Source organism: Sphaeramia orbicularis, chromosome 3 (assembly GCF_902148855.1).
Source record: "Sphaeramia orbicularis chromosome 3, fSphaOr1.1, whole genome shotgun sequence".
In the NCBI taxonomy this organism is placed as follows: Eukaryota; Metazoa; Chordata; class Actinopteri; order Kurtiformes; family Apogonidae; genus Sphaeramia; species Sphaeramia orbicularis.
The window spans coordinates 47403231-47426017 of record NC_043959.1 but is presented as its reverse complement, the minus strand read 5'-3'; the positions used below and the strand labels follow the sequence as shown (position 1 = coordinate 47426017).

At 37.1% G+C, this 22787-nt stretch overlaps 2 protein-coding genes across 4 annotated transcripts in view; one reads left to right on the top strand and one right to left on the bottom strand.

The window, feature by feature from the left end:
- Positions 1–2168: 2168 nt before the first annotated feature.
- On the bottom strand, positions 2169–16027 carry aqp9b (aquaporin 9b). The gene is made up of 6 exons (XM_030123352.1): positions 15809–16027; positions 14930–15056; positions 11358–11495; positions 11144–11262; positions 10037–10254; positions 2169–3668 (listed from the first exon to the last, which is right to left on the bottom strand). Exons 1-6 carry the CDS (start codon positions 15908–15910, stop codon positions 3506–3508), a joined length of 867 nt encoding a protein of 288 aa, XP_029979212.1. The 5' UTR covers positions 15911–16027; the 3' UTR covers positions 2169–3505.
- Positions 15063–22787, top strand: part of aldh1a2 (aldehyde dehydrogenase 1 family, member A2) — a 27092-nt gene continuing 19367 nt past the window's right edge. Inside the window, exons 1-3 of one of the 3 annotated variants that reach the window (XM_030123327.1) lie at positions 15063–15393; positions 17726–17846; positions 19122–19275. In XM_030123327.1, the coding sequence (XP_029979187.1) occupies positions 17800–17846; positions 19122–19275 (201 nt within the window). In that variant the 5' untranslated portion in view covers positions 15063–15393; positions 17726–17799. Of the gene's footprint in view, positions 15394–16059; positions 16145–17725; positions 17847–19121; positions 19276–22787 lie in introns of those variants that run through there. The other 2 variants (XM_030123319.1, XM_030123330.1) reach the window with 2 other exon arrangements.

Here is a 22787-nt window from a genome sequence, read left to right as displayed (position 1 = left end):
GTGGTTACAGATGGGTGTTTTAATGTTCAGTTAATGGTAGATTTGCTGAGAAAGTCACTTTTTCTCAATTTTTCTCTATTTTTGATATATAATAACCCTCAAATTTACTCTGAGCTCTTCTGAATATCTACATGATCAGTAAATTAACTCTGTGAAGCCAGAACCATTAAATCATTGACAGAAAATTCCAGTTCGTTGAAACTGGGGCCTTTATTGGTCTTTCTGAACAACCAAAAATTTTTTTTCAAATATCAATTTCCATGTATGAGTTTCAATTTTCCATCATATTTGATACATTGGGTCTCAATGCTCAAATATTATTATTTTTGAACAAACAAAAACAAAAAATAACAGAAACATGTCTAAGAAATTGCTAATTCCTTTTCAAAATTGACAAAGTTCTGCCTCTCTTCTCATTAATGACAATTTTTTGTAACTGGAAAGGCCTCTGGTGAACAAATTCCTCCTCCCTGGTGGATCATCAGTGTATTGCGTGTATCTAATTGAATACATCAGGTTTTTCAAGAAAAAAAATATCAGACTGATCATGTAGAAGGCTTCAAAACTCATGTATCAAATATGATATGTTTGGCGTTACAGGTTGTAATACAGGAAAATACATGATTTACGATGAAAAAATACAGAAGATAATAGTACAATAAATGGTGACAAATCACTTAAGAAAGGTTAAATAGACAGAAAAGTTCATTTGGGAACTACCACAAAAGTAACACTGGGTCTTAAAGGGTTAAGGAAACCTAAATCTGAAACCTTTCATCTCTCAGTCATACATGGGGGTGTAGACACTCACATGTACAAATATAGCTTCTATGTCTCATGCTCCAGTGAGTGCATCCTCTATCTAACATGTGTAGTACATGTCAGACATGAGCCTGTAACTCATAGCTTTACTTCAGATCAGCAGTAAAACAGTTAAAGTCACAGTTTGTTTAATGCTTGATGTCAAATCTGCAGGTGCACACTAAACACAAACCTTTGCTTTTCCAAGTATTGTGTGTGTTTTCCTTTGTGTGTTTTGTGTCTGGTCAGGTTGATGGGCAGCCAGCCAGTGACCGAACAAATTTGTACATCTATATCAACAGTGAAGAAATGACACTGTTTCATAGTTTTATTATGACCAAAAAGTATCTGGTGTGTGGCCTGTTTTATTAACAGTTATTACAGAGGATGCACTGAGACTGGAAACCACTGAACTGAAAGAAACTGTTCATCCATTCTCCATGAGGTTATGTAAGCTTTTCCACTTGTCTTCTTTTAGAATTTACTCTATGTTCACTGTAGATGCTACTTGATTATTGATGGTTTTGCGTATGGTGCATTGGTATTATGTTTGGATGAATGAATGCTCTGAATGATTGTAGCTCTAGTAGCAAAGCTAAAATTGGTCCTCAGCCATTTAAACTAAGTTTCTTTATTTTTTGGTGTGGGACAGGAATTTACTCTTTTTAAAAGTCATCAGATCTAGTATATCAGACAGCAGCACAGTTTGCACTAATGGAAGCTGTCATATAATTGAATTTGTTCTTGTAAGTGAGATAAAATGTGTTTGACATCATTGTAATTATGATCTGTCAGCCTTGCAAAATATGATTGGGTCATCATGATCATTATTAAAGCCAAGCTATAAAAAATATTATAAATTAATATTATAGTCGGCCTTCATTGAGTTAATTTTTTCACGTACATCTGCCCTAATTATTGATTTCAAACATTAATTCATTTTAAAATATTTTAACGCTTTAAAAGCCAGGTTTTTGTCATGATGTCACCATGTTTTCAGATTTTTAAAAAAACTATATTATTTTCAATATACTACAACCAATGTAAATTTTTTGTGTTGAATTATTACAATTATATGGCAGTGATTAACCAGCAACAATACTTTTTATGCATTATTATTTTTTTGTGCAGTGTCAAATACTCACCCTTACTCTTGCTGGGCATAAAAATGTGCTCTTCATAAGGTGACTTAACAGCATGAGTGTAACTTTTGTTTGTACACTGTGTATTTCAGACACACTGTAGGAGCTGAGCTGGAAAGAACAAGATAAAGTAAAAATACACAATCTTGCCAAAAATTCATACCATATGCATGAACAGAATAAAATGCATACAAGTAAGGGTTAAAGAAAGTGCCACGACAAGTGTAAATAAAAATCACTTCAGCAAACTTTATTCCATATTACAATAGGATACACTGAAAGGTGTAAAAGAAAACCAAACAGAAAGTACTTCAGAGAATAATGATAGGAGTAAAATCAGCTCAAAATAAGCAATAAGAACAAAAGACACCAAAGTGTAGGACAATAAGAATAAAAGTATAAACCACTTCACTGCAAATTAGCCATCGACAGAAAAACGAGCAGACGATGCTCCCCAAAGCAGAGCAAAACCAGAAAACTTCCCTCACATAAAAAGGTGATTGTCACTTTGCCAAATGCCTTGTGTAAGAGCCTGCTTAACTTCTGCGCTCATGTAAAACGACATTCAGTGTACTGCAATAATATCACAAGTATTAAGAAACATATATCAGCATCATACGATATGCATCCATTCTGTCATGCATATTATTCTAAAACAAATAAATGTATCTCTATGCAAATGACAAACTATATAAGAAAAAATACCAGTGTTATACACTCTCACTTCACAGTTTTCAAGCAATTTTTTTTTTTGAAATATCAGTGTCAGCAGTATATATTTCTTGAAAACAGAAATCTTCCCCTAAGATATGTGTTTTATCACATTTTCTAATCAGTTATGGCTTGTCAGTTGATACGGTAGACAATTTATGGGGAGGAATGAAAATTTTAAAATCATTATATCCTTTGAGATTGTATACTTAAAGAAATTTACATAACAAAACAAGGTAAAACAATCAGTCATGTGAGTGTATTTCCATGCAAAGGATGAAGTGAAATAAAATAAGGAAGTCACTCCACAAAGCACATTATTTCATACCATATCGTGACACACTGGTTTAAAATATTAGTAATGAGTACATTTATACATTTGGACAAAGGTCCAACAGCTGTTTCTGAAGTGCTAAATAAATATAAAGTTGTAGGTTAACAGTAAAAAGAAAAAAAAGCTTCATAGGAACTTGGCAAATAATTGTTCTAATGACATGAGATTATTACACTTATAATCAATAACACATGAAATAATACAGAAGTAGGGTAATGAGTTAAAACAGAATATAGGGTTATGATGAATGGATGAAATGTAATTTGTAAGCATTAGACAGCAATAGATCGATTTAACCTTCTATAAAAATTGTGTCAAAGGCTTCATAAAACATTCATGCATATTTTATAAATAACAGTGGCGTTGCATATTCAGATTCATGCCTGTTATTACAACATAAACCTTAAGTGTTTAAAACAGACTCCTTACTGTAAACTGTTACTTTAGTGTATAAAAGACTTCTACTTTCAAACAGCAACAGATTTGTTGCTCTGCTTTGCTTTTCTTGTTCTATATTTTAGCTCATAGTCACCATTTCATATTTGTCCTGAATATTGTTCTCCTCCTGCTTTTCAGGCTCAGGATGGTGCAAGTCAATGACCAGAAAGTAAACGCCGGCTCCAACTGCTCCACCCACCATCGGTCCTGCCACGGGGATCCACCACCAGCAGCCACCAGCTCTGTGTAACAACAATAAAGCATCCTGTCTTAAAATGTAAACTTCTGGTTGACTGGAATTACATCAAGTTAAAGGGAGGGGCTTCTGTTACGATGGAGAAACAGACCACAAATGTAGAGTATGAACTGGAGGCAAATAAGACAGATGTGGGATTCATCAAGTAGTGAAGGACAAGTGTCTTAACATTGTTTTACAGTTGCAGAATTTGTATTTGACATATCTTGTATATTTATTCTGAAGTACTGATTACAGGGGCAGCATGGGGGTGCAGTGGGGGGTCTTTTCTGTGTGGAGTTTGCATGTTCTTTCTCTGTCTGAGTGGGTTTTCTATTTCCTCCTAAATTGTGAGTAAGTGTAAATGTGAAGGTGAATGGTTGTTTGTTTGTATATGTCAGTCCTGCAACTGGCTGGGCTGTAGCTGGGATAGACTCCAGGCCCCCCACGACCCCTTTGAGGATTAAACCGTTTGGGGAAAAAAAAATAAAAATTAATTTCAGTTTACACAGAACCACAAATTCACCAAATAACTGTAAAGGACAAGTTTGATAGTGCAGGTGGCACGAAACAGTCTTTAAGTGGACTGATTGAATTGCTCTATTTAACCCATAAAGACCCAGTGTTACTTTTGTGGCAGTTTCCATGTGATTTTTTCTCTATATTTAAACTTTCTGAAGTAATTTATCACCACTGATTATAATTTTCTCCTCCTTGTTTTGCATTTTTTGGGTAGAAAATCTGTTATTTTCCTATATTTAATTTTCTGATCATTTAGATGTTCATAAGAGATCAGATTAAAGTTGAGGGTTATTACATCAGAAACAGAGGAAACTGAAGAAAAAGTTACTCTTTCCGAAAAATATTCAAAACTGAACATATAAACCAGTGTCTCCATCCTTTGTCATTTATTAAAACTCTTTATTGGTGAATCAATGTTGTAGAAGATGACAGTGTTTCCACACTCACTACGGAGCCTCTGGACGTCCAAATGGGTCATATCTGATGACCATGAAAAGAACTGCATTTTATCCCAAATATTTACATGTATTGATAGGATTATGGATCAACAGGTATTAAACATTTTAGATCAGTAGATGCTTTTGGTAGTTGGTGGATGTTCGGTTTGGTATTGTAAATCCCACACATCTCTTGGACATGTATTCTAAGATCAGCTCAAAATACTTCGTATATACACCTGGCTCTCAGCCACATTTCAGTGACTGTTGGTTCACCTTTCCTGTCAGTGCCATGGACACCACCATGTAGATGCCCTGGCACTTGACCATCCATTGTTAATCCACCATGAGTACTGGATTACAGCTGATACTGTCTGGCTGTATCTGCCAGCAGCTGTTCTGCAGTTCTATTGTACATGTTAACATCCTACTACTGATTACATTTACCATGGGAAACCTGTAATTTAAGCAATTTGAGACAATTCTCACATCCATTGGTATTATGAGCCTCCTAGTCATATGTTTCAGATGTGGTACGATGTTCAGACATTATTTCTGAAACGTTGATAAAGCATTCATGTGGACAGAGATTGTATTAGTGTGTGTATAGCCTGAGGGAGGTGACATTTATTTGTGTAATCACAAAGATACAGCTTTCTAAATGGTGTATTTCAGGCGCTCTGAAAAGGCTGTGTGTATTTGTCTTGAGTGTTTTTCGAAGTTCAACATTATCTTTAAACCCCCCGTACCTGTTCTATAATGCAACATTCAACATCTTCTTTTACTTACTTGTTTAATTTTCATCAAATTTATTTTATTCATTTAGTTTTTTTCATGGACCCTTTTGATTTTCCAAGTCCTAGTGAATATTTGTGTCATATTTAAACTAATACACTCACCATGTTCCTGAGATATTGCAATTATTGAAAGGGGAGGCGGGTTCAAAATATCCTTGACCTTTGACCTTTAACAACATTAAGGCTACGTTCAGACAGCGGGTCTTAAAGCACAATTCAGATTTTTTTGGTGAAATCCAATTTTTTGTGTGCTCATTCATATTACACATTAAATGTGACTTCTATCAGTTTTGAGTATGAACTGAATGCAACCCTGAAGTGGCCCGCATGCGCAAAAGAGGTCCTGACATAATACGTGACCATGCAGGCATGCACTGTGTTTACGGAAGTAAATATGTTTTCCTGCCGCTCCTCATCCTGGGATGCAGAATTGTGACATTTGTCGCATTTCAGTGACGTTAAGGTCGAATAAATGCGACCTGGCCATTCAGACTGAAGTCGCATTGCAAAATATTAGATATGTATTGGATTTAGGACCACATATGGGTGTGGCCTGGGTCAGATTTGTGCTGTTCAAACTGTCTTTAACAGATCAGATACAGGTCACATAGGGGCAAAAAAATGGATTTGGGCCACATTTGCCTGCAGTCTGAACGTAGCCTAAATCAAAGGCCATGGATGAGCCAAAAAGATTTAGTTCATCCTTCAGCCATTCCATCATTCCTGAGATATTACACTTCAAACATCATGCGGATGGAGAAAATTTATTATAGATTTGTGGTGGACACATCTAAAAACAAATTAAAACCTTTTACTCTGTCTCCTTTAAGTCAGCAGTGTGATAGCGCCAGATAACTAAGCATTGGCACTACAATATTAAATTATCTAACTTTGTTTGACTTTCGTTCACCCTCTACAGTATTAAAGACAAGGTCAAGTCACTTGATGCTTTTAGAGAAATGTATGATTCATAGTTGTAGCTGAAATGATCATGTGACGATATACACTCTTATTTACAGAGTTGGAATAAGTTTGTTTTCAGAAACATTCCTTCTTTTATTCCTATTTATACTCATCAGTAATGACCTTTGACCTGGGGCAATGATTACAAACTGAGCTCCAGTTACACTTGATCTATCAAGAATAAACCACATTGTCACAATCATGTCATGAGAACAGGCATAAATATTTTATTCGAATTTTATGGGCAACAGTGTATATTAGATGAAGGGCACCCACAAAGTACATATTGTATATCTTTATCTCTAATTTTGGAATTCTCCAGATTTATGGAATAAAATACGTTTAAAGAAATGGTGAGAAAAACAAAACAACAGTATACTGCCTCTCCAGTGTGTATGTTTATGTTACCATTATCCTACCTGAGTAAAGTTATACGCAGTTATCCCAGATTACAGCTGAGTCTTAAGTAGCTGTGTGTGTCAGACCTACATGTGTCCTCATTGTCACTCTGTCTGACCTCAGACAGACTTTACTGATCCAGAGGGAAATGAGCATCCTACTGATCAGTCTTTAGGTGAAAGGTCTTCATGGAACTGAGCCAATATACAATCTTGAACGTAAACAAGTGTCTGACTGTCATCTTTCTCTCCTGTTAGCATTCAGAAAGTAGATCAGAGAAGGTAGTGGCTGGATTACAGACGTTAATCTATGACCACAGTTAAGATGATCAGGCAGAAGACAGACACACAGTGGGTCACATTGACATGAACAGTGCATGGAGCCAAGAACCAGCCTTCACACTAGATCAACTCTTTAATGGACTGCACGGGGTTAGTAGCTGTTCATGTCACATATGTTAAAGCTTATGTGAGATTTAGCACAGAATTTATGCATGATATAAAGCTGGTAGTACCAAGGGCTTATATATGCATTAAAGTCATCTTTTTAAATGCATAAACTGATGAACCATCTTCTGAATTTTACAGCTGTTTATGGAGACAAAAAGTATCCAAACACTTTATATGATGGTTTCTGACATAACATAAGATTAAATAACACTCATGTCTGCTTTCATCATAGCCTCACATTTGTCTGTCTGACGTTTTTTCTTCATTTGATTCTTTTGGTGGAATTAGCATTGACATCCACGTCCAGGGTCAAGGGTGAAAAAGAAAAGGCCAAGGTATGGTTGATGGCAAACCAAGAATAAAAGCACAAACAGAATCAGAAACTCAACCCTGTTACATTGAAAACACACTCTGAGGAGATAATCATGACCTGGAAAACTCTGGGAGCTAGGAGCCTACTCTGGCAGAAATGGCTCCTTAATTACAAAGCTCCTAAGTGGAAATGTGCCAGCGTTGAGTGAGAAATGCTCACCACTTTGGATTTTGTAGGGCACAACTTGTGACATATGTTTGTCTTTTCAGGGGCAAAAAAACCTCTGAACTGGCACAAGAAGAACGAATGAGTCACAAACTAAACAACACATCAGTTAGAGTGAAAAGGAGGAGGATTCGACCACTTTACTGTGAATTAAATGTTAAGTAACAATATTTTATGGCGGATCAGTGACTATATTTTCACTAAACTCCTGGCACATAAATACAGCTACTGTCATTTACTTCATATATATCAGTAAGACACTTTATTTACTCTTGACAAAGTCCAAAGTGAAGTGAAACAAGGATGTACCTTGTTCCCTCTTCTGTTTGTAAGATAGACAGTATTTACTCAGGTGATACCAGGATGGCAATGATGTGGAATTTGGGCATGTGTGGGTATTTCTCACTGAAATATGAGAACTTTAAACCTGATGAATAAATGGTTCTTAATAAACAAATATGATTTGGAAATAAATAGTTATGTTAAATACTGATGTTAGCATGCTACTAAAGACAGAGCTGAATGAAACATGTGTAAGTTGCTTATATGACAGCACTTAAAACGGAATAAATACATGGAAAACTATTGAAAAAAACATTTACACTCAAGAGTGGAGACATTTGTAGTTTTAATCTGTAGTCACTTTTCCATTGACCCTCAAATTGCACGAATATAACTTGTTCATAAAAATTTGCCTAATGGAAAAACAACAATTTCGCCCAAACTCTCATTTTTTGCTGAAAAGTTTGGGTGCTTGCTAGAGGTGGTTTTTCTGGTGCAACGAAAATTGGTGTGTCACGCAAAACTGCAATGGAAAGACTTTTTTGCACAACTAGAAAAAAATGGATGTTGATGGACATTACAATAAGCCAAGAAGAAGAGTTTTAAAACAAACATGTCACGGTGTGTGAGGACACACGAGGAAACCCAATCATTTTTGAATTTGGTACGGGATAGAGGGGTAAGGAGCATTCTAGATTCAAAACAACAGATATTTATGTTCGTTGCCATGCTTATGGAATGACTTCTCCTGACATCTCGCCATAATAAATAAACAAATCATCACATTTGTGATTAATGGAAAAAAAGACATTATGCACTTCTGTTTTTTTGGCATTTGATAAATATCGGTAAAGTTTTGCACAGATGTTCAGTGGAAAGGCAACTTGTGAAGCACAGAAACTAAAGGTAGTAAAAATGTAGTGTTTACATGTCAGACAACAAAGGGGGTCTTTAACTTCTTAACTTAAGTTTTACTTAATGTTACTCATATTTTGATGTTGCACAAACATTTTATTAATATAACTGTTTTGAAGGTTCTTCTTCTAAACTTTTGACATCTTATTGGGGTTTTAAAGAAGACTTTGTCATATTTTAAATAGTTCTTGATTTGATACAATTCAAACAAAGTGAATACTGAATCATAAAATCAGAGACTACAGATGTGTCTTGATACATTTTTTAATCGTCTTGATCTGTTTTTATCTTGTTTTGTCTTTCGTTTTTTTGTCATTTTATGTCTTTTATGATGTTATCATTGTTTTTTTTTGCAATATACACTTAATTTTAAATCATCTACTTGCTTCATCTTTCACTTAAGTTTAAAAATCACACTTGAATGAAATAATAACATGCTATATATTGTGATAATTACTGATATGTTGGCATATATGAAACCTTTTATCCTTTTTGCCATATTGACCACCCCTAACATCCAGTATTAGTATTAGCCACTTGAATGTAAGAATCAGAATAATAATTTACTGAGTAAGTGTTGTATTTTATCAGTAAACACCAACCAAAGCCTGTTAGATCTTACTGTTAGAGGTGTATTACTGTACATACACTAAAACAAACTGCAGCGATGGCTGGAGGATAATAAGGACAGAAGACTGAGCCATTCCTGTAATGAAGCACTGAATATTTCATATTTATGTGCATAGAATGTCTCACCATTTGCTTCATTTCCACTGGCCTTTTTTCATAAAGGCAGGAAACGACATCCACGTCTTTGAAATATTAATTCAGATTGTGAAGAGAGCAGAGATAGAGCTACAAACACTGCTCTGCATGTGGGCTGAGAAAGAGCAGCGCATGGTTAAACCCACTTCACACATCAACTCCATCTCAGACACTGGTGAATGTGAGAGAAGAACCAGATAATGGAGCTCTCAGGCACTCAGAAAAGCCCCTTTTACTTTTTCATGAATCTTTCCAATATAAAACCAAGAACAGCTCCAGATATGTGCTCTGTCATTGATGGGATTTACCTGAATACTTCCATTCCCCAACCAGCAACAGCAGTGAAGAACCGAGGGCCGAGGTCTCTAGCAGGATTGATGGGATAACCGCAGTTCAGACCCATGGACACTCCAATGGCCAAGATGGCGAGGCCGACGCACAGAGGCTCCATGCCTTTTGGAGCGCCGATATTCTTCCTGTCTGTGATGGCCAGGATGCAAAGGACCAACATGCCAGTCGCAATTACCTTGAAAACAAAAACATCATAAAAATGGTTGAAAATGATACAAAGCTTGAGTATGATGTTCTGATCATTGAGCTGCAAAAGAAAATAAAACTAAAGGGGTGAATAATGACAGGGATGGGGATGATTCAGTGACAGACTGAGTTTTGTTGTCTTTTAGAGGATGTTTTTGTTTGTGTCGTTGGCTGTGGGTGACCTTTGACCTATGCCATTTTATTTAAGCTTATTATGGGGGCTTCAACTTTCCCCTGGTTCTAGTGTAGCTTTAAACTATAACCCCAAATGGCTACACATTAAGAAACCTTACCAGAGTGCAATTAATTGCCCTCTATTTTTTTTTTTCCTACATTTTTTGAAAAAAAAAAAAAAAATTTGGAGGAAATTCTCTATTTAATTGTTTCATAACCTAATTTGCTCCTATAAAGGCACTGATCAAACCCTCTAAATTAAAGGTAGGAAATAACAAAAGTCCTGTATTAATGTGTTTGATGTTGTGTGTTGACTGACAAGCACATATGTGTATGTTTTAATGACAAGTGCAGTCTCTATAACTAATATGAATACACTGTGTTCTGGGCTTTTAACATCCGGATAAACATACAAACTGACATACATGTTACATCATATGCATCCAGAGCAGATGGCAGTTATTCTTAGCCTCACAGCACAAATGTTCATACTTCAATAAGCAACCCACATGTCTATTTATGCTTCATATTTATGCTGTAACTGCATTAAATGTTCACGTGATCTTGTGCTCAACTTACTTCATGTACTGAGACTCACTGGACAGTGTTTATCACATTATATGTTATATTCTATATTCAATGGAAATTACTCATAAGGCCTAATTTTTTTCACATGGCTAGTTGAGATCATATTTTATCTCTACCTGGTCGACAAATCCATTGAGGACTGACAGATGTTTGGCGGGATATGATGCAAATATGTTGGCTGTGGCATTTGCACCAGTAACAACAAGTTCTCCATTGGTGAAATCCATCAAAGCATCTGTGTCAGGGAAAAAAACACAAAAACTAAAGATCAGTAAAGTTCCGATTTTATGTACTTTTCTTTTTAAAACATGTCACTGCATTTGTACCCACCATAATACAACCCGTAGACAGCACATGATCCAGCAAAAGCCCCGAGGAACTGAGCTGCCACATACACCGGGAACTTCTTCAGAGGGAGTTTTCCCAGGATCACCATTGCAAGAGAGACAGCAGGGTTCACATGGCCTCCTGCAGCAATGCACAAACTATATGAGCTGAAAAATATTTGGATGAAATGCACTAAAGTAACATAGAAATTATTTTAAAAAGTAATAAACTGACTAAAAATGTAATGACTCACACTTAACTGGTACACATTGCTTTTAGATTAGATTAGATTAGATTCAACTTTATTGTCATTACTCAGAATACAGGGTAACGAAATGCAGTTAGCATCCAATCAGAAGTGCAAAACAGCAGAAGTGCAGTATAATACAGTTAAATATCATATGTACAGGTAAGTAATATGTACAGATGAGTGCAGTTATGTACAACTAGTGCAAATAAGGTGGTTAAATTAAATATTGAATGTGCAGTTGAATATACAGTTGAATAAATAGGATGTTCATTACAGAATATACACATATACATACATACATATATACACCTATGCATGCACACAAAGCTTCAGTGTGGATGTAAGCATATACATATATACACACACATGTAATATTGGTTGTGTGATATAGATTTAACAGTAAGGAGTATTGATGAATGTGTACAGCTATGGAACCAGATGTGTAGTTAAGCAACCCACATGGGTTTTAAAGGGTCATCAAATCCAATCAAATCCATCAAACCCATGATAATATCATCATTTATTTAAATTGTTTTTTATCTTACGGTAACAAAAAAAAAAAAAAAAGAAAAACAAGCATAAATCGAGGAAATAAAGCTTCTATCTCACTGAATTTCCCTTGTGCCATCTTTAACAGGATAAGGTTGAGTTTGAATTAATGACAGACTGTTCCAAATATTTACTCAAACTTCAGGAGATATTTTTTAGAAACAGGGCAGGGGGATTGTGTGCCTTCAGAGACGGCCTGTTTTCCCATACCCTACATTGTCCCAAAGAGGCATGTTTAAACACATTCCAGCCAAATGTTACTGGAGTGTGGGGTCATTTATTTAACACTCTGGGATCTTGGCTTTGACCTCGCTGTGGTAACACCACTGGGGGTATCAGCCATGCGCCCATTGTTAATCTCCCCATCCTGTTCACAAACACTGACCACGACAGCCAGCCAGACCTGCCTGGCTGAATTGCATCTGACATAATCTGCCTGAATCTGCTTAAGGCACATGTAAACTGCAGGTCATTAGAGTGACCATGATGTGTCACACTTACGGTACACTGTCATCTAAAATCTGAAACAACAAAGTGAAAACAATTGTGTTTTAATCTCTTATGGGGCTGCTCTGGAAGGGAAGCCTAGAAAGCCAGGCTTGTCACACCTGACCCCCTCCTCTCTGGAGACCCATGCCCCAGTAAAGCTCATTAGTCCAATACCTATGATCATCTTCAGAGATGTCGTTGGACAGAAGCTTCCCACTGCGCTGTGGACCCTGGGGCTCAATGGCCCATTCATGCAGCAAAAGTTCTCCATATATTAACCTCCCTGTCCTCAGGCTTCCCTACTATTCCTCTGAAGCTTTACAACACTTCCCCGGTCATTAAACATGTAACACAAGCAGCCCTGTAAATGAGTCCGAATGAGAACAGCCATCCCGAACAAGATACTGTGGCGAGGAAAAAGCTGGTTTCCCCGGTTTCTATCCTTAGATTTTCAATGGAATAGGTTCATACATTTCAGAAACACATTCTGGTTCTGCAAATCAATTTTGTATTAAAATGTGTAATAAAGCAGCAAACTTTGCAAAGAATCTGTGAATTCAAGGGTTAAGATTAATTGTGATTTAAGAAGGGCATTTTTTATGTATTAAAAAGTGGGACCTGCTTTTGCATTTACGTATCAGTCAGGATTTAAACACAAAATGACCTGACTGACACATTGTTTTTTTTACATTCAAAATAGTAATTATGGAAATTGATGCAGTATTATTTAGAATAGATACTATAATGTTCGCAATATTGCTATAGTCAAATATACTGTTGCCCATAAAGTTGGAATCATTTTGTTTTCAGACATATTCCTCTGTTTATTCCTATTTATATTCATCAGTAATCACCTTTGACCAGGTTCAATGATTACATACTGAGTTTCAGATACACTTTATCTATCAAGAATAAATTAGTGTCACAATCATTTCATGAGAAAAGGAAAAAAAAAAAATTATTCCAACTTTATGGGCAACAGTGTATATTTGTACAACCCTAAACCTAACACTTAGTTATAAATGCAAAGTCTACTTTAGGTGGACTTTTATTTGGACTATTAGCTCATTAAATGTGATTATCTACCATCACATGCTACTATATTAATGCAACCTCTTGATTTATGGGGTGATTTTTCTGTTCCCAAGAGTGACGGAAGTCAGCTCATGCGGCCTGCACATAAACAGACCTTGATATAATGAATCTTTTGATTACTGATTAATGGACACTCACCATTTTAGCTCATGTAAAGTACTGTGACATTTTCACGTTTCCTTCTTATCCCTGTCGTTACCGGCAAAGCACAGTGGGCTCCTCTTCTGCTAATCCTTAAGGAATGCACCTGACAAAAACCCATTTGGAAATGAGGACACAACACCTCCATTGCTACAAAAACACCCCATTTTTATGCAAAACGCATCACGGAATAGCACTTATTTCACGCTTTAGTGTCTGCTGTGGGATCTGTCTTTATTGCCTGACTTCCAGTTGATGTTCTCCATTATGTAACACTGTAAGTATTAAACTGGTTTGTGTGTCAGTGCAAATAAAATTCAGTCCAGCAGGCAAATTCAGTGGTCCAGGATGATGGCAGCACGACAGTTTCCTCAGCAGAAATATTTGTGTTTGATGCTTTGTAGATGTACAGGGGTTGAACAAAATAATGGAAACACCTTAAAAAATCAACAAAATTTAATTCAATATGGTGTAGGTCCGCCTTTTGCGGCAATTACAGCCTCAATTCTCCGAGGTATTGATTCATACAACTTGTGAATTGTTTCCAAAGGAATTTTAAGCCATTCTTCAGTTAGAATACCCTCCAACTCTTTTAGAGACGATGGCGGTGGAAATGGACGTCTTACTTGAATCTCTAAAAGTGACCATAAATGCTCAATAATGTTGAGGTCTGGGGACTGTGCCGGCCATACGAGATGCTCAACTTCATTAGAATGTTCCTCATGCCATTCTTTAACAATTCTAGCTGTATGGATTGGGGCATTATCATCTTGAGGTGAAGGTCATTATTTTGTCCAACCCCTGTAGATAACACTGAGTAACCTGATGAAGGTGTTGCTCTGCTTTTCAGTGTGTGAACCACATCTCAAACAGTGGTGGATGACCTTTGTTTTCTGTGCCTTTCATTCTATTTCTGTTTGATTCATTTTCTTTTTATTAAAAACCACAGAGAGCAGAAAAAAAGCCTTCATCGGCTGCATTTGTGTAAACATTCATGCAGGATCGAACTGAGTTGTGAGGAGGATGAAGCTGAAGTGTGAACTATTTTTACCTGACACTCCCCCTGCCATGTAGACAGCCATCATGACTCCCAGAGTGAAACCAATGTGGATGGTCAAGGGCTCCCCGAGAGCCCCTTTACTCAGCACTGTCTGGGCCACTGAACCACATCCAAAGAGCTGGGACACAGACAAGAACAAAAACACAAAGGGTGGAGGTAGAAAGGCTCATTGTTTTTAATTATTCCAATTATACCCACCATTAACACTAGCCCTCTTGTCCAACAACAGCCTCCGACTGCCACAGACAATTTGTCCAACTCGTGGATGGGAAAATAATTAATCCCCTACTTATTAGGTAAAAGGCAGAAGTAATTCAAACACAAGGTTTTGAGAGCAGTCATCCAAAACTAAAGAGGGCTTTGGTGGAAGCTGCATCCCTCCTCTGATGTGACATCGCAGTCATTAAACTGGACTTGGAGAGGTGACAGGTGGAGCTGGAGGTTGACAGGTGGAGGTGAGTATAGAAGCACATGAAAAGGATGCAACTTTTTCAAGGAATGACAAGAAAACAGTGTAAACACCACTTATCTGTGCAGCAAAAATGAACAAACACTCAGGTTCATCTCAGAAGGAAGACTTGTTCTTATAATGATTAGATATTTCAGATGCATTTGGAGTGAACACAACAGTCTGGCTTCAGTCACATGTTGTTATAATGTCTATAGTCAGTCTGTCAGGAGCAAATTATAGATGAGTACATCCCAGAGGAAGTCAGAGCATCATATCAGTTAATACAGACGTCTATGAGACATGTAAGGGACAGCAGTCAGAGTCCCTGGAGACTCAGTCTGACACCTTATTAGCATACTGGTCCAAAGCTCTAAAGCGGCTGTTTAAGCTGGATGACAGGTGCAGAGGGAGGTACTCACTATTAGGACAAATATCCCCAGAAACTCCGCCAGGAACTCCTTAAAGATGTCCCGCCTCAGGCCAAATTTCTCCTTCATTTTTCTCTTGCTCTCACTTTCCATTTTTTCTCTGGGTGCTTGATGTCTTCCTCCGAGCAGAACAAACAGCTAACAACTCGGAGTGAGTGTCTGTAATTGTCGATGCAGGTTGCCGCCTCCCACAGCCCACGGCACGTTAAGCCTCTGCTGCACATGTTCCCTCCACAGCCACAAGGGGTCCACTTGGATTACAATGGCACCGTGGGTTTCACATCATCACACTGTGGCCAGCCAGACCTCACAGTGGCCCAAAACATTGCTTGTATATTTGGAAATTCTTACATAATAGGCAACAAAAACACCACAAATTGGGCTGCAAATCCAACAAATATTTAGCAGGCATACGCACAATGCACGGTAAAAACAGGAGATAAACTAAACAAAACTGCATGTAATGTATGTTAAAAAATATTTATATATATATTCTTTAAGCAAAGTTAGACTAACTTAATAGTATGTAGAAGTAGGTGTCACTCAGTATCCTGCAGACTAATTTGTATTTGCTGACTATTTTTGCTAATATGGAGAAAAAAAAAAAAAAAAAAAAAAAAAAAAAAAAACCTTGTACGGACAATGCATTAATATTCTTTAAAAACTCACATTATAATTGACTTTCAGGTTAGACTATTGGATGCATTCATTATTATTTATTATTTTATTGCATTTTTCCATTTCATTTTTTATTATTTTTGTACTGTGTTTTCAAGCACTTTCTTTTTAAGACTGTTTGTTTTCTTTTTCCCCTTTGGGTTTTAACTTTTTATTTTTATTTGTCTCCGTGAGAGCCTTGTACAAGAATCCTTTTGTAACTGGACTGTTTGTGCACAAATGGAGAAAAAAAAATCTTGAATCTTGATAGAAATTATTTTATCAGCTTGTACTGATGTATTGTCACTTTTTAAAAAAATTCTTTACCTCAAAATATTACTAAATAATTTAAGACTGAAACTATACAAAGTCATAGATTATATTTTTATAATTCAATACTTATAATACAATACAATGCTATATTAATGATTTAATAATATAATAAAACTGGGGATGTAACAACTTACTTTGCCAAATGAATTTATCAAATCAACAAAGACTACATGATATAGACTTACAAATATGCTTGTGTCAACTTCCAAAAGAAATTTTCTTTAAATTTAACCTTTCTTTAGTGATTTATCAACATTTATTATAATATTATCCTCTACGTTTTGCATTTTTCGGTGAAAATCAGGTATATTCCTATATTTCATTTACTGATCATGTAGATATTCATAAATGCTCAGAGTAAATTCAAAGGCTAATATATCAATACAGAGAAAATGAAGGGAAAAAAAATCACTTGATCAACAAAATATAAGATTGAACTTAAAAACAAGTGCCTACAACTGTCATATTGATGAATCAATGTTGCAGATGACCAGATGTCCAAATGGGTCATATCTGATGATGATGATGATGATGACGATGAAAAGCTGAGAAATTGCATTTTGCATTATTTCAATATATTGATATGATTAGACTGAAAACTTATCAAATATTTTAAATCAGTTGATGGTGTTGGTCTAGGGGGGTAAATATCATTTTCACTGAGGAAATATTTCAGAGCATATGAAAATATATTATCCTTCGCTTAATAAAGTTTCTGCGTCATCATGTTTATTGATGTGAAGTAAGGACAAAATAACTGCTTAATGTGGCCACGTGTACCACTGAAAATAATAAAAAAATATACATTTCTTAACTTTAATTTGGACAAACCTATTCTGATCCACTAATGCTTATTATTTTTGATCACATTTTCAGTGATATTTGAATTTTACTACTTCTTTTCCATTTTTGGTGAAGTGTCCTGAGGATGTGGGAGGGCGAGCGTGACAGTGGATCATCCGTGGAGCGGTTCATCCAACAGAGGGAGCTCCATGAATACATTTGAGGCGGCGGCTGAAGCTTGTTTGTGCGTCTCCCGGTATGTCCGTCTTATCTTCCGTTCACTGGGCTTTGTGAAAAGGTGAGGCGACAGGCTGAGGATGGGATGTTTTCAATGCATTAATCAATGTCACCGTTTCAGGCCCGTCCTCTTTGATGTGAAACAGACACTTACAGAGTGTCGCCCATGCTGTGAAAAAAGCCTGATGTGCTGATGGAGAAAAAGCATCCTCCGGGGATTTGCAAATTATGGGCCTACATCTGTCTCCACACTCCTTTGTCCTGTCAAGAGCCTCCGATTATGAAAACTAACATTCTGAAGGCCGTTCCGCTGGGTGATGCTTGACAAGATTATTTCTAAGGATATCAATAGGCCTGAGCCTGCATTAAAACTAATATTGACCCCATTGACCATAGAGAACTGGCTTTTCTCTCATTTAATCTCCTTTATTTTTCTTACATTTCTCTTAAACTGGAATCCACAGAATAATACACACTTCTGAGTTTGTCACTAAAGCTGGCTGGCCCTTACCTGACAGAGCTCATGAATGTGTGAGGATATGCAGTGTGTGGAAGTGTTAATACAGGCGTGGGTTTGCTTTAATTCCTGTAGTTTTCTGAGACTCACAGCTAATTGGTGGATGTTTATTGGGAGGTTTAAAGGAGGCGCTGGAAGGAATTATCACCTGCAGGACAAATCTCTGCCAACAACACCCCAGCAAGTAGCAGCAATCCCCCTGCTCACATTTACATAACATCTTAGAGCAAAGGGAGACAAATAGAGCAGAGGTGAGCTGAGGAAAACTGTTTTTACGCCTTCATGGAATGTGAGGTTCGGCTGCAAAATGATGGATCACAGTGTGTGAGGTTTTCAGAAATGATTGTATGTAATGTAATCTGAATAAACAAACAACTGGAGGCCATTGGATACTTATGAGTGCCAGGGTGAAAGAGTTATTTTTATCCTTGAGTCAGAAAATCATTAGTGCCAAATGCATTTGGTGACACATGCTTAGACAATGTACTTACACGTATTAGTGTGTTTGTCAGTGGAAAACTCGGAATTACAGTGGAAAAACGTCAGCTGTTGATGAGTGAAAGCAGTGGAAAGTGAGTGTACCGGGAGTGAGGTGGGTGGGGTGGATGTGTTTCTCCTCCTTAACAGGCATGGCCGATGTCGTTTATGTAAATGCGTGAATTTAATTTTCTAAAGGACAGCCCTTTTCTTTGCCCAATGAAAATGAACCGCGGCTGACACCTGGCTATAAACCCAGGAAGGAACCCAAAGTCCTAATCAGAAATCTGCTCAAAAAACCCCAGGAGCGCAGCGGACCAGCGGAGCCACGGCCGTGATGACTTCCAGCAAGATCGAGATCCCAGGAGAGGTGAAGAGCGACCCCGCTGCTCTCATGGCATCCCTCCAGCTGATGCCATCACCGGTGCCCAACCCGGAGATCAAGTACACGAAGGTCTGTTCCACTCCACGCACCGCAGCCGAGCGCGCGCAAACTCCGCTTTACGCGTCAGTGTGTTTAGTGTAGACCAGCCTGGCTTTACTTCTGCAAACTCAGAAACTACTCAGCCAACTGCACACGAGTGTGTCAGCAGCTGTGGCTTCACTAGAAAACCGTGGAGCTAAAGCTGAACTGGCGGCGATCAAGTTTTGCTTCCCCCGAACAAAACTTTGGCCACATCTAAAAAAGCTGACGATGGCAACTTTTTTACGTCTTGATGTTTTTCTTTTTTCCTGTTTCCACGTGCATCAGTGTAGCTCAGCTTCAGATCAGCAGAAATATAACCCATAGCAAAATCCATGAAAATAAAATGTGGAAAAACTAAATATAAAATCTGATCCTTATGAGTGTTCATAAATCATATTTAATTTTAAAAATGTCTTTTCGTGGAAATATTGTTGGAAAAACTTTATTATCTGATAAATATTTGGCCTTGCATTTGTTTGTTTGGACTTAGATTTGTTATTTTACGTCAGTGCGTCATTGTACAGACCTCACTAACCCGTTTTATAGAAGACCAGATCAGTGAAATGGAAATAGGCTGGTAAATATTTTTTGCACATGGGTTGAGGCTGTAAACCATGCTGTAAAATAACATTTTTACTGGGCGCGATGAGTTAAAATAGCTTATTGTAGTGTGTTTTCAGAATTACGACATTATAGTTGTTACGTGGATAGATTATAGTTATTACTCTAATTCCCATATTTGTTTTTTTTTTATTGCATTTAAATGCATTTTAATTGAAAACACGCCTACATGCCTTCAGGATATAACATGAATAACTAATAATAGCCTTTTTTAAATTCACGTTAAACCTGTTAAAGGATATTAACTACAATATATTTACAGCAATGAAATACTGTAAAATATATGGCATGAAAAGTTTTTATTTTATATGTATTAAACATGATAATTCTGAAATTTTACTTCAGTAGAATTTTTGTGGTTGAAAACATAATCAAACCTCTATCGAAATGCAATTCTAAAAGCAATTCTATCTAATGCTGATATGTAGTAAAAACAGCACAAATCCATTCAGCCTGGCCTTAATGCTTTTTGTTTTAATGACATCATTGGTCTCAACAATTTTAGGAAAAGTGTGACAGCACACTCAGGTCAGCTGAGTCCAAAAAATTACCAGTAATCGAAATCAGACATTGTGTCATTATTATATAACAGTAAATGTGAAGTTGGTTCTTTGACTAAATTGTTAAATGTAAAAAGTAGTGATTTGCTATCAGAGTGGATTTTGGATGTGCTTACAATCAGTTATCTACTGGGTGTGTGTGGGTGGGAGAAAAAGGATGCAGAAACAGCTGGACAAAGCAGCCTGAGTCAAACAAAGACCTTTAGTTGAGTCATGACACAAATCTTGTGAATATGACAAAAGAAACCTACTTTCAGGGAGACATTAATTAAAACATCTGGATTAAATCAGAGCTGGCAAAAGTGTACACAAGCTCTATACTCTGTCTGATAAGTTAAGCACAATAAATATACTCTTACATAATTCATTCCTATTCACTTATTAAAGATTGTCAGACTTTATGCTTTGAGTTTGACTCCTGACCTGCTGCAAGTCTTGGTTGAAAACATTTCTTAGATTAATCGTTTTTCTGTGTGCTTGATAACATCTCTCAAGGATTTTAATGGATTTTTTGCATATTGTGCACACATCAGGACACTTTGAAGTAAATTTAGAGTTCAACAGTTTAATAACAGAGCAGTTTTTGTCCTCTTAATGTTTACAGTGATTTTCATCTCCAGTCTGTGCAGTCAGGATGCAGACTGGTGCAGTTTTGTTGAGTGTTTTAGCTGCAGAAGCAGTGTTTTTATGATGGTGAGATTAAAGGGCACGTTTTGTAGAGTACAGATTAATGATAGTGGGGTAAGTTCATTCAGTTCTTTAATTGCTCTGTGTTAACGCATACCACAGTGTTTTAAGTGCAAAGGTCACCGTAAAGGGGAGCTATGAGCAGACTGAGGATGGTACATGTTGTATTGGCTGTATTGTGTTGTAAGCTTTCCATTCCCTCACAGTGTAGTTAAAGACAAGATGGTGTACAGGAGGAAATTTAGGGAGCGACTTGGTGAATTAACCCCAAGGAATTTGGATCATCCAGTCCCTGTTGGTTTGGTGGACATAGGGGGCAGAAGGGCCCTGATTTATGGGCACCCCTGGCGTGGGCTCTCCTCACACCCTGTTCCTGTTCTCCACCCTACTGACTACAGGGGAAACAGTCCACTCTGTTGTCTGGCCTACAGAACATGGGGATGACACTGCAGACTTACACTGACATTGTTTTTATTCACACGATTAAAACATTTATATAGTATAAAAGCGATGAAAGGGGTTTTTTTGTTCATTTTTCTTTTTACAAAGTTCACCCATTAAGTAACCGTGATGGTGCAAAAGAAAAATGACTATTCTTTTGTCATTCAGTGCAGTTATTGCACCTGAGCGGCCCTGGAGGCACAGATAGGGTTGATATAATATCACTACTTAACAAGTTTGTGTCTGTTACAGCGATAAAAGGGTTGCCGCAATCAAGGTTTGCCCCTTGTCCTTTTCACCGAGTCATGAACTGTTCAACTGCAAATACAAGCTGATTATAGCTGCTATCTTTTAATAATCTGTTGGTATCGCTGTTAGCAAAAGTGGTAGTTTTAACGCGTCCTTTCTCTCGTTGCTAAAACCATGAGGAGCGAGTCTTTGTCTTAGTTGCTGTATCCACTACCCCCACATTTCTATCACTAGAAGGCTCCAACAGCTGGGTTACAAGACAGAAACAGTTTAAAGGTTGTACACGGAGGAAGCCATAAATAAGAGAGCCATGATAGCTATTTATTGGTGTTTTTCACTTGTGGAAGAAGTGGAGAAGACAGACTTTGTTTTATGAATAAAAAAGAAAAGCAGAGGAACTTTTGCCACTCTGAAGGGGTGATACTTTTAGTCTTTGTGGTTTTTCACACCGTTCAGTGATAATGAGTTGTTAAACCAGACACTTAGTGGGACAAATTTTACAAGAACGTAAAAACTCTACTGATTTGCTTAGTCTATAAGTCAGCACATGTTCTGACACTTATTTGATATTATAAAATCTCCTGCAAATTTTGAAGTGTGAGAACATGAGCTACAAAGGTTAACCAGTCTTGTAGTATTGTAGTTTAAGCCACAGCACTTTGTTGTGTAGGTGACATAGAAAACACAGCAAATAAGTAAAAAGAACCATATTTGATAATTAAATTTGATGCCCTTGTTTATTTTTACACATAAGAGTTAGAGATCTCAGTTACACAGTTATAAATCTAAAATGTTGCTTTGGTCATGGTGGCGTTAGTGTACTTTCACCGTAGGAACCTGCAGAAACCTGTCCACTGAAGAGCCATGTATTTGTAAGGTAGTCTTTGCACAGACATCTCCTCAGTTTGGATGAATAAGAGGCTCCATCAATCTGTCACTGAT